The sequence below is a fragment of the Hemiscyllium ocellatum genome, chromosome 3, assembly GCF_020745735.1.
Source record: "Hemiscyllium ocellatum isolate sHemOce1 chromosome 3, sHemOce1.pat.X.cur, whole genome shotgun sequence".
Taxonomy (NCBI): Eukaryota; Metazoa; Chordata; class Chondrichthyes; order Orectolobiformes; family Hemiscylliidae; genus Hemiscyllium; species Hemiscyllium ocellatum.
In genome coordinates, this window is record NC_083403.1 from 28,515,928 (window position 1) to 28,534,079 (window position 18,152).

The 18,152-nt window shown below is 47.1% G+C and overlaps 1 protein-coding gene across 2 annotated transcripts in view; it reads left to right on the plus strand.

Annotated features, from left to right (window-relative positions):
* Positions 1–18,152, plus strand: part of cdk19 (cyclin dependent kinase 19) — a 170,821-nt gene that overhangs the window by 50,145 nt on the left and 102,524 nt on the right. For both annotated transcript variants that reach the window (XM_060856275.1, XM_060856285.1), the window contains exon 4: positions 269–409. In XM_060856275.1, coding sequence (XP_060712258.1) covers positions 269–409 — 141 coding nt within the window. The remainder of the gene's footprint in view (positions 1–268; positions 410–18,152) is intronic.

The window sequence follows — 18,152 nt, forward strand, 5'->3', positions numbered from 1 at the left end:
TTGCCATTCCTGTAATACACCTGGAACTTTTCCTGGAGGTTCATAAATCAACATCTGTCATGTCTGCTTTTGTATATACCAATGTATCAGATGCCTCTGTTATACCTTTGTTAACCCATAATGAGAAAATTTCAATAGGTGTAAAACAAAATTTCAGGAGCAGTAAATTTCGTTGTAGTGATGTTATCAATGGAGGGTATTGATAATGTAAAATCTGTTGTGGACTTCAAGATTAGTAATTTTTCTGATTTGTTTTGCTGTTTTACAGCATATTATCAAGTTCCATCGTGCCTCAAAAGCAAATAAAAAGCCAGTACAGCTTCCAAGGGGAATGGTCAAATCATTGCTTTATCAAATACTTGATGGAATTCATTATCTCCATGCAAATTGGGTTCTTCACAGGGATTTGGTAAGTATTATACACTGAAAGATAATGAAGAAAAAACACTTGAGTGCTTCTGCAGAAAATATTACTGAGACCAGGGACCAGTTATGGCTGACTTTGAGCCTCCTGGTTTATTGTGGATGCATTGCCAAAAATTTCCACTCTTATTATCTGTTAACTGGGACTTCCGGTAAGTTCTGTGTGACTACAACAGACTGTTCATGCTTTGTAAATCTTTAAATCTGAGCAATATTTGGAACGCATTGTATGTGTATTGTTGAATATAGTGATGAAGTTACATGCGATTGAAAAAAATGAAGTTCATTTGTGCATAATTTTATCAAGGTCTACAGAGGCCTGAAATGTGGAGTCAGACAAGATGCTCTGTTATTATGTTGACAAAAATAACATGGAAAAAAATGTTAGCTTGTTGTTACGAAAAGTTGACCTTGGATTTGTCTGTTGCAAAACAGAAATACAAGGTGGCTGGTCAAAAGTGTAAATTATCATTACTGATTTGTACTGAGCGATCTACCTGGCAATATCATGAAACAAAAGTTATAGCCACAACATGGAATATCTTTATTGATGTAGCCTTGATGGTTGCCATCCGATTCAGATAGGCCTTCTTAAATGTTTTGCAGTTTAAACTTGCGTATATAAGAATGCCTAATTTTAAATAATGTATACATTCCTGGAAATAATTTTTTAAAGCAAAATTACTTATATTGAAACAGGTTTATTCACTTAAATGTATGTATATCAGGGAATGGGTATTTATCCAAGGATTTAGACCCATTACTCAAAATGCATTTCATTTATAAGCCACAAATAGACAAGAAAAAAAACACAAAACACACAGTTCACAAAAACAATTTACATTCTCTATAAAGGAGATAGGAAGGTATAACAGAGAGAGCAAAGTTAGAAGGTTTCTTTTGACTCAACGTTTGCTCTAAAGAATGTTCAAGTGGATTATTAAACATGAGAGAGGCTCGAGCCCACTAGATGGGTAATGGGAGATTGAGGAATGGGGGATTGGGGAGACTTGGGATCACAGAACATCCCCAGCACAGATGATCCATGTGACATATTCAAATTCAGCCCGAGTGTGGCTGCCTCCTGACACGTCACTCATTTGCTCCTCTGAGCAAGTGTCAAAGATTCCACTTTACTTCCTATCTCGAGCTAACTTACCTCTTGACTAAAGAGACATGTGTTCACGTAAGGATGTAAGAAAAGGAGCAGACATAGGCCATTCAGGCCTGAAGGCTCACTGCAGTAAGATCATGGCTGATCTTCTCCCTCAGTCTCCTGCAATAATCCTTGATGCTTGAATATGTAGAAATTTGGCAATCCCAATCTTGAAAGTACTCAAACTACTGAGCCTCCATACCCCTTTATGGGTAGGGCTGAAAATTCCAAAGATTCACCAGCATCTTAGTGAAGGAATTCCTGCGCATATCAGTTCCTTATTCTATGATGAGGTCCTTATTAGTTCTAGACCCCTGTGGCCAGAGGAACCACCCTTCATGCATCTACCTTGTTGCTCCCTGTAAGAATTTTGTTTGTTTTAATGAGATTATTCTTCATTTTTTGCCAAATTCCAGAGAAATTAGGGCCCTAGAAACATAGGAGGCAATTCAAACATCACAGCTGTGTGGATTCTCTGCAACAGCAGCTCAGCTTGTTTTGCTGCTCTGCCCGCTCTCTGTCGACCTGCAGTTTGTTTTTCCCTTCAGCTGCTTATCTATTGGTCTGTGCAGGACAATGAAAAATATTGGAGAATGCTGCTGCACCCCACTTCCAATATCTGTGCTCCGCAAGCTGACCGGGGGCCTGAGAAACAAATCGCGACCACAGAATGATGTCCTGTCCTAACACTTGAAAGCAGGCAGCAACATTCTGAACGTTCCAGAGGTGTGGATCCAGAGGCCTACCTTGCAGTGCTATTGGTGGTAGAGTATGTTGCAAACTACAAGGTGAAGTAATAATAATGAGTGATGAACTTGGACCATCTGAAAAGAAACCAAAGATGAGCAACATCCACATAGAATGGGAAAATTAATTTGTGACCACAACTGTAAGAGATAAGAGTGTTTGCCTTCTGTATCACAATGATAAGTTAAAAAGTAGTATTAGAATTGACACCATACAACAATGCACAGTAAATTCAAGGATATTTTCCCTTGAACAGCAGGTTTTGGGGGAAAAAAATTGATGAACTGACAGCCATTTTGAAAGTCATCTTTTTCTGAATCAGCAGCAAAGATTAAACCTGCACTGAAGCATGACTTTGCAATCTTCTGGCAAAATGTAAGAAATCATTCAGAGATGGTAAAATAATTAAAGAAGCAAGGACTTTGGAATCTTGTCTGCAGATTTCTTTCAGCAACTGCACATTGGCAAATTGGATCCACAGTGGGCTGAATGACCAGGAAGCAGGGGTTGTTGTTGAGTTTTTTTCTGACTGGAAGTCTGTGTCCAATGGGGTTCCACACTGGTCAGTTGGGGCCCTTGCTGGTTATGGGTTATATAAATGCTTTCGTCTTGAATGTAGAAGGATTGATCAGTAAGTTCACAGATGATACAAAAATTGGTGGAGTGGGAAATGTGAGGAGGATAACCTTAGCTTACAGGAGGATATAGAGGGGCTGGTCAGATGGGCTGATCAATAGCTGGTGTTGGACTAGGGTGGGGGAGGCGGTGGGGGGGCAGTTTTGGACAGGGTTGAAGGCAGGTGTGGGGAGCAGTGTTGGACTGGGCGGGGGCGGGGCTTGTGTGCCGTGAGCTGTTACCTTGTCTCCTGAACAGAAATCTCCGAGCCCCAGAGGAAAGGCATTGAATCAATGAACCGAATAATTAATTATCTCAACGAAGTAGTGCCCACCCATCTAGTTCGGATATTCGAGGTTCCTCTGTATTTAGAATGCACCTGAGATGTTAAGACATACAAGGCTATGGGCCATGGGAAATGGGATTAGAAGGTTTAGACAGGTGTGGATTTGATGGCTGAAGGGCCTTTCTTCTGTGCTGTAGATCTCTATGACTATGAGACTCTACACCAGGACCCGAGGACTGTGAATGCGTTTCTCTACTGAAGTCCATCTCTATGATGAGCACAGTAGTCTCATCATTAAGGACAAAGCAGCTAAAGAGGATCTTGTCACCTTTTTGCCCCTTAAAAAATGACAAGAAGTGAGGATATCTAAAATGAATTCAGAAGTTATATGCTTGAGAAAATCATTTGATCAAGAAACTAGTTTCCATCTCAACTGATGGTCCGTGCTTGGCCTTTTTGCATTTTACAAAAATGATTGGTTTCCTCTCTTTGGCAAGCGCCACTATATAATTCACCAGCAAGAATAAACAAGTCATTTATGGACATTTTTCATGTAAGGAAAGTTGTTATTGACGTTGTAAACTTGTTTCAAGCAAGAGCCCTTCAGTACTGATGAAGACATTGCTGCCCATAGTTAAGTAATTCTCTATGCGGATGGTTAGGTCAAAGGAAGGTTCTGCATGATTTCTTTAGCTCTAATGCCTGAAATTGTCACTTTTCTTAAATCAATGAATAAGCTATGGAGTGTGCTGCACAACTTGTAAACGTGTGTTGCACAACTTGTGACCTCAGACAGCTATGATGTCAAAACTTAATGGGCTCAACTGTGAAATGCAGGGAAAGGACAGAGACTTATGATCGGTACTGTAAATACATTCAAATTGAAACTAGGTCTGTGAACCTTCCAGTTTAAAAGAAAGTCCTGTATACTTCCTAAATCTGGAGAAAATATTAGAAAACAATCGAAGGTAACAAAATATAGTTCCACCTCCTAAAAACCTTGTGTACGCACTGAGGAAGTTAGTACAGTATTTCATCAGATGATTCTTAGTAATTAGATGTGATGGAATAAATTATCATGTTTGTCTCAAGCCCATTCCTTCAAGTAGACATTGGTGCATTAGCTACAAATTCAATTAGGTGTTTGACATACAAAACATTGGAGTTTAATGAAGATAATTATTACACAAAATGTCATTGAGCTGAAAGTTGGACTAAGTTGAAGACCCATAAAGAGAGAAATTACCCACTGAGGTGTCAGTTGTGTGCAGTCAGTTGTCATTTGGATTTGGTAGGGCGAGGACAAATGAATAATTATATGTGAACAAAAACTAAAATTGATGGAGAAACTCAGCAGGTCTGGCAGCATCTCTGGAGAAAAAACAGTTTCATGTTTCGAGACCTGTGACCCTTGTCCAGAGCCAGCATTATATATACTTGGTTTTAGATTTCTGTATTATTAAACTAAATACATTCATTCTACATTTCCTTCAGGTAAATCCAGGATTGCAATTAAATTCAAAAAGTGATCTTGAGCTTAAAAAGTTTAGAAGTCACTGACCTACAGCATGTGTCGATTAATGGCACGTATGGCAAGTTCACTACATTCAACTAATCAGCCGTATTAGAAAATGATGGTGGTGGGGCAAATCTTCATCCAATCAAAGATGGGCTATTGTCTGCCAAGGGCTTCCAGCGCAGTCAGTCACGGGCACGCCCTGCACACATATGGTCAGCGATCTACTTGGGCCGCTCATGGCCAGAGGATGTGCCAGACAACCATTTGGGGACTGGGCAGCCTGTAAGTACAGCATCAGCAGTCAGGGGTATTATGGGTTGTCAGTTGGGGAGCTGCAGACATGGCAATCAGGAGTTTGATCAGTTACGTCTAGGGGCTACATATCAAAGTCTGAAGGCTGTGTCGATACAGTCCTGGAGGTCTGTCCAAGTGGGGATGCATTTGGGGTCTATATCGGCAGTAGGGCATCACTGAGAAAAGGGATGGAGGGTTTGTGGCAGTGAGCACTGCCATCACCTCCACAGGGGATGTGTAGAGGACCAGGGTGGGCATCATTATGGTGGAGCAGAGAGAACAGTTGGAAGTGAAATTCAATGTCCTGGGTCTCCACGTGGAGTGAGAGTGGAAGTGAGCTGTTTTGAGTAGTCCAAGGTAAAAGTGATATAGAGATTTTGGTAGGGTGGGCAGTACCTGGCAATCTGGGTGAGCCTGATGTTGGTGGTGTCTACTGCAAACTGCATTCCTTGTCATCACTTGCCATACACCAGACACTAACTGCAACTTTAAATGGCTGTGACAACATCTAGGGTGAGCGGAGTCACTGTCAGTCTGGTGGGCAAAAGATGGAGTCCATTGGACCCTAGACATTGAAATGTAGTGATTGTAATGAGGTTCACCAGCTGGACATAATAGAATATGAGTTCCTTGACTGAGGCTGTTAATCTGCTCCAATTTAGGAGTCCTGGCTGACAGATAAAATGGGGAGTACCAGAGATACTCTCACTGAGGCAGTACTAAAGTCAAGAACTGTTCATGTGTAAATAAAAGGTGACTTGCTGACATGATACTGTGGAGTTATTTCAGTGGCGATGAGAGTAAAGCATATTCCTGAGGAAGCTTGTTTGTAACAGTCATCTTTCCGTTAGGATAAGCATTTATTGGACCGTGCTTTTTTTTTGGAAAGATTGACTCACCTTACCCTGCTGCCAGAATGTGGAAAGAATGCTGCTTTTTTTTCAGGCAAATGAGATTATGGCAAATGAAAAGCAACAAGTAATTCTCCTACAGCTTGTGGAGATGCAACATTTTCTTTATTCGGAGCCTAACTTTTGCTGAGGCACTGGGTACTAAAACCTTTGAAAAACTGACAAATTTACTTAAGGAATATTACAATCTCAAGCCTCCTCTAATTGTGAAATGCTATCGTTTGTAATTAGTAATTTGAGAACCAGGGAAATCTGTATCATGATTTTTGCCTAGATTAAGGCAGAAACCTGTGACTTTGGTTTAGCCCCTAATGAGATGCTTAGAGAACATTTTGTATATGGGACTAATAATGTAACTGTGAAAAAACTCCAATAGCTGAAGCCCTGACTGGACTTCAAACAGATGCTACAACTGGCTTTATCATTGGAAAATGTGGCTAGTAGACCATGTGAGTTGCAGAGTATTCTGATGGAAGTTGACACCTTCTCCAGTCTGACTGAACTTGGGGAACACCACTTGAATGAAGGCAACTGCATTGCCTCACACAGAACATCTCCTGAACAGAGGGACTCTAGGTCAGCCCACACAAAACCCCAAAGCAAAGCCAACCTCTGCCAAACCTTCCTTAAAGTTTTCTTCAGGGTACTGGCTGGCAAGCCATCGTAGTTGCTAAAGATTCCAACTCAACCTAAATTGAATAAGAGAACTCATGAACCGGTATCCAGGAGAGTCCACTCCCTGGCAAATTCACTTCTATCTGGTTTGGAATAGATAAATTAGCAACATCCGAATCAGAACCAATCAAAATAAATGTCTGGTTAAATGGTCACTCGTTTTAATGTAGGTTGATACAAGTGTGGCCATATCAGGAATCGTTGAGCTAGTCTTTAATATAATTTGCTCTGGACTGCAACGCTTAACTTTGCACAAGATCTCGGCTAGACTGAGAACTTATACTGGGGATCCTTTAGAGTTCCTTTACAACTTTGGTTCTGGTCTCTTCTGAAAAGTGTTGGTTCAGTTAACCATAGTTAAAAAGCTATGGCCCAAGCTTGGGGGGGGGTGAAATTGGTTGAGAGTCACCTGGATTGGTGCAATATTTTTCAACTCTAAATAGCTGCCTGAGTGAAGTCCTAATTTAATACCTGGAAGTCATCCAGGAAAGTGTAGGGACTAGCAGAGGAGCCAAGGCCACCTTACATGTTGACTAGGAAGCAACTCTGATTCTGCAAGGCCTGTCCAGTGCCATTTGTTTTCTGGGCAAAAGTAGAGCAGACATCAGAAAGCGGAAAGCGAAGGAATCATCAAACCAATCCAGTTTGCGGAATGGGCAGCACCAGCTGTTCCAGTTTTGAAGCCCAATGGGTCCATTTGCCTTTGTGAGGATTTTAAACAAACGGTCAACTGCTGGATAAATACTCAATCTGTTGGATAGAAGAATTATATGTAAACTGGCAAGGGTTGTCCTTCACAAAGCTTGATGTGAACCATGCTTACATACAATTGCATTTAGAAGTCCCTGAGATGTATGCTACAATTAATATCCATAAAGGCTTGTACAAATGTGTGAGCCTGCCATTTGGGGTATCGTCAGCCTGTGCAGTTTTTCAGCAGATGATGGAGAAGATTTTGTAAGGCCTACCTAAGGTCGTCGTTGACCTAGCTGACGTTCTAATAACAGGAAAAGTGATGAGGAACTCTCAGAACATGGATATAATACTACGGTGTTTTTCCCAGGCAGGTATGCGCCTAAGAAGGGGAAAATGTTTGTTCCAGACACCCCAAGTGACCTACTTGGGCGACAGAGTCAACAAGACTGGGTTATACCCATTGGAAGAAAAATGAGAGCGATCAAAGGTACCACAGCTCCCTCATCGGTACTGAAGCTTAGGCCCTTTCTTGGGCTGATAGATGATTACAGAAGGATCCAGTCCTTTCAAAACTGAGCCAACTGGTGGTGATAAGGGAAACCAAATGGCCATCACAAATAGAATTGAAACCCTCTTGGACCCAGAGAAACCAGATCACAGGAGAGGACAGCATATTGCTCTGGGGGACAAGAGTGATTGTCCTTAGCAAAGGTCACCAATTGCTGAACTCCAGCAGACAACTGCAGGGATCTCCAAAATGAAGACAGTGGTGTGAGGTTATGTCTGATGGCCAGGCCTGGATATGGACATAGCTGCTTTAATGGGGCTAGTGTCTGAGTGCCAACAGAATAAAAAGTTATCATTAGTAGCACCTCTTTTCCCCCCCCCCCCCCCCCATTTCTGGGAATAGACAGGTAAACATTGGACTCCGGTCGTATTTCAACTAAGCAAAGGTGGGTACCACAGATTCTGGAGATCAGAGTCAAGATTAGACTAGTGTTGGAAAAGCACTGCAGGTCAGGCAGCATTCAAGGAGCGGGAGAAATGACGTTTTGGGCAACAGGAATGAGGGTGGGAGCTTCGGGCATGGAGAGATAAATGGGAGGGACGTGGGGCTGGGGAGAAGGTAGCTGAGACTGTAATAGATGGATGGAGGTGGGGGTAGAGGTGATAGATTAGATTATATTCCCTACAGTGTGGAAACAGGCCCTTCGGCCCAACAAGTCCACACCAACCCTCCGAAGAGTAACCAACTCTGACCGATTTCCCTCTGACTAATGCACCTAGCACTATGGGCAATATAGCATGGCCAATTCACCTGACCGGCACATCTTTGGACTGTGGGAGGAAATCGGAGCACCCAGAGGAAACCTGCACAGGCACAGGGAGAATGTACAAACTCCACACAGACTGTCGCTCAAGACTAGAATTGAACCTGGGACCCTGGTGTTGTGAGACAGCAGTGCTAACCACTGAGCCACCAGAGAGGAGGGTGGAGCGTATGGGTGGGAAGGGAGGTTAGCAGGTAGGACAGGTCATGAGGACAGTGCTGAGCTGGAAGGTTGGAACTGGGGTAAGGTGGGGGGAGGGGAAATGAGGAAACTGGTGAAGTCCACGTTGATGCTCTGGGGTTGAAGTGTTCCGAGGCGGAAGATGACGCATTCTTCCTCCAGGCATTGGGTGGTAAGGGAGTGGTTATGGAGGAGGCCCAGGCCCTGCATGTCCTCAGCAGAGTCGGGGGGGGGGGGAATTGAAATTTTGGCCACGGGGCAGTGGGGTTGATTGGTATGAGCGCTTCAGAGAACATCTCTGGATCACCCGTGCCAATCAACCCTATCTACGCGCAGTCCAAACTTTGAAGGCAGGCTTGAAGAAAAACCTACAGCCTCACGAGATCTAACTGACCTGGTTCCTATTTGATTGTAGGACTACTCCTCATGCAGTTATAAAGGTAGCACCAGCAGACTAGCAAATGGGTAGAAGACTCTGAACCAGGTGAAGTCTGATCTTCCTGGTCTTTTGGGGCATGGTGGGTGAGGCACGCCAATGTTGGACACAATACTCTGCTAAGCAAGCGACACAGTTTTATACAGGAGACAAATGGATAAGAGGCATGGTTGACACAAGGTCAGGACTAATAACATACAACACTTGTGTAGTGTAACAGTCCTGAACAAGCATATGGACGATATGAAAGATCCAAGTTCACAAACAATGCAGGTGCAACACGTGCTCTGCCCTTTGGAACAGTCGGAAAGGCAGCCGGATGTTGGCTCTTCAGGATCAGAGATGGGCATGCTGAATGTAGCTGCCTCGATGCCTTAGAAGAGTGTGAAATTCTACTGTCACCCCTGGCGCAAGTGGCGAGCTCCTCTGTTTTACATTTTAGCCATATCATTCACCGAGTCAGAGGACCATGGCCCGATGCTAAAACATCCCAGGAGGCTCACCAAGAGAAATAAAAACTGGCCTATGTTCTTTGACTCAGAGGGGGAGGGATGTCATGATTGTAATCAGGTCAGCCAGGTGGGACATAATTCCAAATGATATCAAGACCAGTCTGAAAGCTTTGGATATCCCGTGTCAACCACCGCACAGGGACTAGCCTCTGGGACTGGCTGCTCACACCAGCCTCTGCACTGGGACTTACCTCTGGGACTGGCTGCTCCTATGTCAGCCTCTGCACTGGGACCCTACTCTGGGACCCGCTGCTCCCCTGTCAACCTCTGAACTGGGACACACCTCTGGGACTTGCTGCTCACACACAAGCCTCTGCACTGGGACTGGCTGCTCCTATGTCAGCCTCTGCACTGGGACCCTACTCTGGGACCCGCTGCTCCCCTGTCAACCTCTGAACTGGGACACACCTCTGGGACTCGCTGCTCACACACAAGCCTCTGCACTGGGACTTGCTGCTCCTACGTCAGCCTCTGCACTGGGAGTCGCCTCTGGCACTCACTGCTCCTACGTCAGGCTCTGCAATGGGACTCACCTCTGGAACTCGCTGCTTCTACATCAACCTCCGCACTGGGACTCACCTCTGGGACTCGCTGCTCCCGTGCCAGCCTCTGTACTGGGACTCGCCTCTGGGACTCGCTACTCCCATGTCAACCTTTGCACTGGGACTCCCCTCTGGGACTCGCTGCTCCTGTGCCAGCCTCTGCACTGGGACTCAGCTTTGGGACTTGCTGCTCACACACCAGCCTCTGCACTGGGAGTAGCCTCTGGGACTCGCTGCTCCTACGTCAACCTCTGCATTGGGACTCGATGCTCCCGTGCCAGCCTCTGCACTGGGACACCTCTGGGACTCGCTGTCCCTACGTCAACCTCCGCACTGGGACTCACCTCTGGGACTCGCTGCTCCCACGACAGCTTCTGCACTGGGACTAGCCTCTGGGACTCACTGCTCATACACCAGCCTCTGCAATGGGACTAGCCTCTGGGACTCGCTGCTCCCTTGCCAGCCTCTGCACTGGGACTCACCTCTGGGACGCGCTGCTCCTGTGCCAGCCTCTGCACTGGGACTCACCTGTGGGACTCGTTGCTCACATGCCAGCCTCTGCACTGGGACCCACTGCTCCTACATCAGCCTCTACGCTGGGACCCGCCTCTGGGACTCGCTGCTCCCGTGCCAGCCTGTGCACTGGGAGTCACCTCTGGGACCTGCTCCTGTGCCAGCCTCTGCACTGGGACTCACCTCTGGGACTCGCTGCTCCCGTGCCAGCCTCTGCACTGGGTCTCACCTCTGGGACTCGCTGCTCCTGTGTCAACCTCCTCACTGGGACTCACCTCTGGGACACACACCAGTGTCTGCACTGGGAGTAGCCTCTGGGACTCTCTGGTCCTACGTCAACCTCTGCATTGGGACTCGCTGTCCCTCCGTCAATCTCCGCACTGCGACTCACCTCTGGGACTCGCTGCTCCTATGCCAGCCTCTGCACTGGGACTCACCTCTGGGACTCGCTGCTCCCATGCCAGCCTCTGCACTGGGACACGTCTCTGGGACTTGCTGTTCCTATGTCAGCATCTGCACTGGGACACGTCTCTGGGACTTGCTGCACCCGTGCCAGCCTCTGCACTGGGACACGTCTCTGGGACTCGCTGTTCCTATGTCAGCCTCTGCACTGGGACTCACCTCTGAGACTTCCCGTTCCCAAGATAGCTTCTGCACTGGGACTTGTATCTGGGACTCGCTGCTCATATACCAGCCTCTGCACTGGGACCCACTGCTGCCATGCCAGCCTCTGCACTGGGGCTCACCTTTGTGACTCGTTGCTCCCGTGCCAGCCTCTGCACTGGGGCTCACTGCCCCTACGTCAGCCTCTGCACTGGGACTAGCCTCTGGGACTCGCTGCACACACACCAGCCTCTGCACTGGGACTCACCTCTGGGACTCGCTGCTCCTATATCACCCTCTGCACTGGACACACCTCTGGGACTCGCTACTCCCAGGTCAGCCTCTGCACTGGGACTCACCTATGGGACTTGCTGCTCACACACCAACCTCTGCACTGGGAGTAGCCTCTGGGACTCGTGGTCCTACGTCAACCTCTGCATTGGGACTCGCTGTCCCTCCGTCAATCTCCGCACTGCGACTCACCTCTGGGACTCGCTGCTCCTATGCCAGCCTCTGCACTGGGACTCACCTCTGGGACTCGCTGTCCCTCCGTCAACCTTCGCACTGCGACTCACCTCTGGGACTCGCTGCTCCTATGCCAGCCTCTGCACTGGGACTCACCTCTGGGACTCGCTGTCCCTCCGTCAACCTTCGCACTGCGACTCACCTCTGGGACTCGCTGCTCCTATGTCAACCTCTGCACTGGGACTCGCTACTCCTGCGTCAGCCTCTGCACAGTTACTCACCTCTGGGACTCGCTGCTTCCATGTCAGACTCTGCACTGGGACTCTGCTCTGGGACTCGCTGCTCTTGTGCCAGCCTCTGCACTGGGACACACCTCTGGGACTCACTGTTTACATGCTAGCCTCTGCATTGGGACTAGCCTGTGGGATCATTGCTCCCATGCCAGCCTCTGCACTGGGACTGACTGCTCCTACATCAGCCTCTGCACTGGGACTGGCTGCTCATGTGCCAGCCTCTGTACTGGGACTAGTCTCTGGGACCCGCTGCTCCTATGTCAGCTGCTGCACTGGGACTCGCCTCTGGGACTTGCTGCTCCCGTGCCAGCCTCTGGATTGGAACTCGTCTCTGGGACTTGCTGCTCACATACGTGCCTCTGCACTGGGACTCGGCTCTGGGACCCGCTGCTCCTATGTCAGCAGCTGCACTGGGACTCGCCGCTCTTACGTCAGCCTCTGCACTGGGACCCATCTCTGGGATTCACTGCTCCTACGTCAGCCTCTGCACTGGGACTCGCTGCTCCTACATCAGCCTCTGCACTGGGACTCGCCTCTGGGACTCGCTGCTCACACACCAGCCTCTGCACTGGGACTCACCGCTCCCGTGCCAGCCTTTGCAATGGGACTCTGCTCTGGGACTCGCTGCTCCGGTGCCAGCCTCTGCACTGGGACTAGCCTTTGGGACTCGCTGCTCCCATGCCAGCCTCTGCACTGGGACTCACCTCTGGGACCTGCTCCCATGCCAGCCTTTGCACTGGGAGTCACCTCTGGGACTCGCTGCTCCTGTGCCAGCCTCTGCACTGGGACACACCTTTGCGACTAACTGCTCTTACGTCAACCTCTGTGTTGGGACCAACCTCTGGGACTCGTTGCTCCCGCATCAGACTCTGCAATGGGACTAGCCTGTGAGACCCACTGCTCCCGTGCCAGCCTCTGCACTGGGACTGACTGCTCCTACATCAGCCTCTGCACTGGGACCCGCTGCTCACACACCAGCCTCTGCACTAGGACTAGCCTCTGGGACTCGCTGCTCCTACGCCAGCCTCACTGGGACTCACCTCTGGGACTTGCTGCTCACGTGCCAGCCTCTGGATTGGGACTCGCTGCTCCTGCGTCAGCCTCTGCACTGGGACTCTGCTCTGGGACTCGCTGCTCCTGTGCCAGCCTCTGCACTGGGACACACCTCTGGGACTAACTGCTCCTATGTCTGCCTTTGCACTGGGACACACATCAGGGACTCGCTGTTCACGTGCTAGCCTCTGCACTGGGACTAGCCTGTGGGATTCATTGCTCCCATGCCAGCCTCTGCACTGGGACTGACTGCTCACACACCAGCCTCTGTACTGGGACTGGTCTCTGGGACTCGCTGCTCCTATGCCAGCCTCACTGGGACTCACCTCTGGGACTTGCTGCTCATGTGCCAGCCTCTGGATTGGAACTCGCCTCTGGGACTTGCTGCTCCTATGTCAGCCGCTGCACTGGGACTTGCTGCACTTACGTCAGCCTCTGCACTGAGACTCGCTGCTCCCGTGTCAGCCTCTGCACTGGGACTAGCTTCTGGGACTTGCCGTTATTGCGCAACCCTCCATGAGACCATAAGACATAGGAGTGGAAGTAAGGCCATTCAGCCCATCGAGTCCACTTTGCCATTCAATCATGGCTGATGGGCATTTCAACTCCACTTACCAGAGTTCTCCCCGTAGCCCTTAATTCCTCGAGACAACAAGAATCTATCAATCTCGGCCTTGAAGACATTTAGCGCCCCGGCCTCCACTGCACTCTGCTGCAACGAATTCCACAGGTCCACCACCCTCTGGGTGAAGAAATGTCTCTGCATTTCTGTTCTGAATTGACCCCCTCTAATTCTAAGGCTGTGTCCACAGGTCCTAGTGTCCTCGCCTAATGGAAACAATTTCCTAGCGTCCACCCTTTCCAAGCCATGTATTATCTTGTACGTCTCTATTAAGTCTCCCCTTATTCTTCTAAACTCCAATGAATACAATCCCAAGATCCTCAGCCGTTCCTCATATGTTAGACCTACAATTCCAGGGATCATCTGTGTGAATCTCTGCTGGACACGTTCAGTGCCAGTATGTCCTTCCTGAGGTGTGGGGACCAAAACTGGACACATTACTCCAAATGTGGCCTAACCAGAGCTTTATAAAGTCTCAGTAGCACATCTCTGCTTTTATATTCCAACCCTCTTGAGATAAGTGACAACATTGCATTTGCTTTCTTAATCACGGACTCAACCTGCATGTTTACCTTTAGAGAATCTTTGACTAGCACTCCCAGATCCCTTTGTACTTTGGCTTTACTAATTTTCTCACCATTTAGAAAGTAGTCTATGCTTTTATTCTTTTCGCCAAAGTGCAAGACCTCGCACTTGCTCACGTTGAATTCCATCAGCCATTTCCTGGACCACTCTCCCAAACTGTCTGGATCCTTCTGAAGCCTTCCCACTTCCTCAGTACTACCTGCCTGTCCACCTAACTTCGTATCATCTGCAAACTTCGCTAGAATGCCCCCAGTCCCCTCATCCAAATCATTAATATATAATGCGAATAGCTGTGGCCCCAACACTGAACCCTGCGGGACACCGCTCGTCACCGGCTGCCATTCCGAGAAAGAACCTTTTATCCCAACTCTCTGCCTTCTGTTACACAGCCAATCGTCAATCCATCCCAGCAGCTCACCTCGAACACCATGGGCCCTCACCTTGCTCAGCTGTCTCCCGTGTGGCACCTTATCAAAGGCCTTTTGAAAGTTTAGATAGACCACATCCACTGGGTTTCCCTGGTCTAACCTACTTGTCACCTCTTCAAAGAATTCCAACAGGTTTGTCAGGCATGACCTCCCCTTACTAAATCCATGTTGGCTTGTTCTAATCAAACTCTGCTCTTCTAAGAATTTAGAAACCTCATCCTTAATGATGGATTCTAGAATTTTACCGACAACTGAGGTTAAGCTAATTGGCCTATAATTTTCCATCTTTTGTCTTGATCCTTCCTTGAACAAGGGGGTTACAACAGCCATCTTCCAATCATCCGGGACCTTTCCTGACTCCAGTGACTCTTGAAAGATCTCAACCAATGCCTCCGCTATTTCCTCAGCCACCTCTCTCAGAACTCTAGGATGTATCCCATCGGGGCCAGGAGATTTATCAATTTTAAGACTTTTTAGCTTTTCTAGCACTATCTCCTTTGTAATGGCAACCATACTCAACTCAGCCCCCTGACTCCCTTTTAATTGTTGGGATATTACTCACGTTTTCCACTGTGAAAACTGACGCAAAGTACTTGTTAAGTTCTCCTGCTATTTCCTTATCTCCCATCACTAGGCTTCCAGCATCAGTTTGAAGTGGCCCAATGTCTACTCCATGCTGGGAATCGTTGTCTCTGGGACTCACTGCCTCCATGCCAGCCTGGCCTGGGACTAGTCTCTGGGACTCGCCACCCCCATGGCGGCCTGGCCTGGGTCTCGCCGTCCCCATGCTTGCCTGGCCTGGGATTCTTCTCTGGCACTCACTGCCCCCATTCTAGCCTGACCTGGGACTTCCTTCTAGGACTTGCTAACCCTGTGCCAGGCCTGACCTGGGCTTTGCCACACCCTCCACCCTGGCAGATTTGGTAAAAACTGAAAGAACTGCGAATGCTGTATATCAGATACAAAAAATGAATTTGCTGGAAAAGCTCAGCAAGTCTGGAGAATGGAGAGAAATCAGAGTTAACATTTTGGATCAAGTGACCCTTCCTCAGATCCTTATTTAGTTCTGATGAAAGGTCATTCAATCCTTTAACTGTGCTTTTCCATCAATTTCTGTTTTTTGTTTAGAGATTTGGTACTGAGATGTAGAGGGAATAGAGGGAAATCAGAAGTGCAAAAAGGAAACCTGCGATAGCTTTAGCGGATAGGCTTAAGGAGAATCCAAAGGATTTTATAGATACTTTAAGGACAAAAGGACATTTAGGGAGAGAATGGGACCCCTTAAAGACAGGCAAGGCCACCTATGTGTGGAACCGCAGGAGATGGGTGAGATACTAAACAAATATTTTGCGTCAGTGTTTACTGTGAGAACGATATGGAAGATAGAAAACATGGGGAAATAAATAGACATATCTTGAAAATTAGGAGAAAGTGAGGACTACAGATGCTGGCGATCAGAGCTGAAAAATGTGTTGCTGGAAAAGCGCCGCAGGTCAGACAGCATCCAAGGAGCAGGAGAAGGGCTTATGCCTGAAACGTCAATTCTCCTGTTCCTTGGATGCTGCCTGACCTGCTGCGCATATCTTGAAAAATGTCCATATTACAGAGGAGGTGGTGCTGAACATCTAAAAACATATTAAGGTGGTGGGAAGGGTTTGGAGGGATATGGGCCAGGTGCTGGCAGGTGGGACTAGATTGGGTTAGGATGTCTGGTTGGCATGGACGGGTTGGACCGAAGGGTCTGTTTCTATGTACATCTCTATGACTCTACCAGGACCTGATCAGGTGTACTCTAGAACTTTGTGGGAAGCTAGGGAAGTGATTGCTGGGTCCTTTGCTGAGATTTTTTTTATCATCAATAGTCACAGGTGAGGTGCTGGAAGACTGAAGGTTTGCTAACATGGTGCCACTATTTCAAAAAGTTGGAAAGAGAAAGCTAAGGAACTATAGACCAATGAGCTTGACATCAGTGGTGGACAAGTTGTTGGAGGGAATCCTGAAGGTCAGGACTTATTTGGAAAGGCAAAGACTGATTATGGATTGTCACCATGGCTTTGTGCGTGGGAAATTGTGTCTCAGTACATTCAGGTTTTTGAAGAAGGGTTGAAGAGGATTGATGAGGGCAGAGTGGTGTACGTGATCTATATGAACGTGATCTGTATGGACATCAGTAAGGTGTTCAACAAGATTCCTCATGGTAGACTAGTTAGCAAGGTTGGATCACACGCAACAGAGAGAGAACTAGGTATTTGGATACAGAACTGGCTTCAAGGTAGAAGTTAAAAGGGGGTGGTGGAGAGCTGCTTTTCAGAATGGATGCCTGTGACCAGTGGTGTGCCGCAAGAATTGGTCCACTTTTTTTTTTGTCATTTTATATAAATAATTTATACGTGGAGGTATGGTTAGTAAGTTTACAGATGACACCAAATTGGAGGTGTAGTGGACAGCGAAGAAGGTTACCTCAGAGTACAGTGGGATCTTGATCAGATAGGTCGTGGATTGGCAGATGGAGTTTAATCTAGATAAATGTGAGGTGCTGCATTTTGGAAAGGCAAATCAGGGCAGGACTTAACCACTTAATGGCAAGATCCTGTGGAGTGTTGCTGAACAAAGAGAGCTTGGAAAGCAAGTTTATAGTTCCTTGGAAGTGGAGTCGCAGGTAGATAGCATAGTAAAGAAGGCATTTTGATTAGATTATTACCCCTACAGTTTGGAAACAACAGAATTCATATAATTTGTCCTTTCTTTTCCCCCATTTGGTTTCCTACCAATTTCCTTCCATTCTTTTGTTTGAATGGACATTTCCCAGATCTTTTCATGCTGTTAACATATTCTGCTTTTGAACACTTTGTATTGGCTAATGTTGTTTGTTTTAAATTGTGCACTTTCAGATCATTCAACCATTAACTTGCTCTCTCTGTCTGTAATATCTGATGTTTACTTTTAGAGCAACTTGAAAGATTGGATGGCCTACTCCTGTTCCATTTTGGCTTTCTCCTTTTTTAATATTAGTAAAAATATGTTATTAGTTTTCAGTCTGTGCACACCAAAAATGTTAACTTGTCCTTTCCAGATTCTGACTGATCAGTTTCTTACAGCAACTCATTACTTTTATGTTTAGCAATGTAAAACACGAGTAGGAATGCCTGAGTTCTCTGTTATTACATATGTAACCACAACATCTCCTCAGGCCTTATGCAAAGGTTAAGGAGCTCAACCCATTAACTTGCATATGACAACAATTGTAGGTACTGGTGATTTGATTCT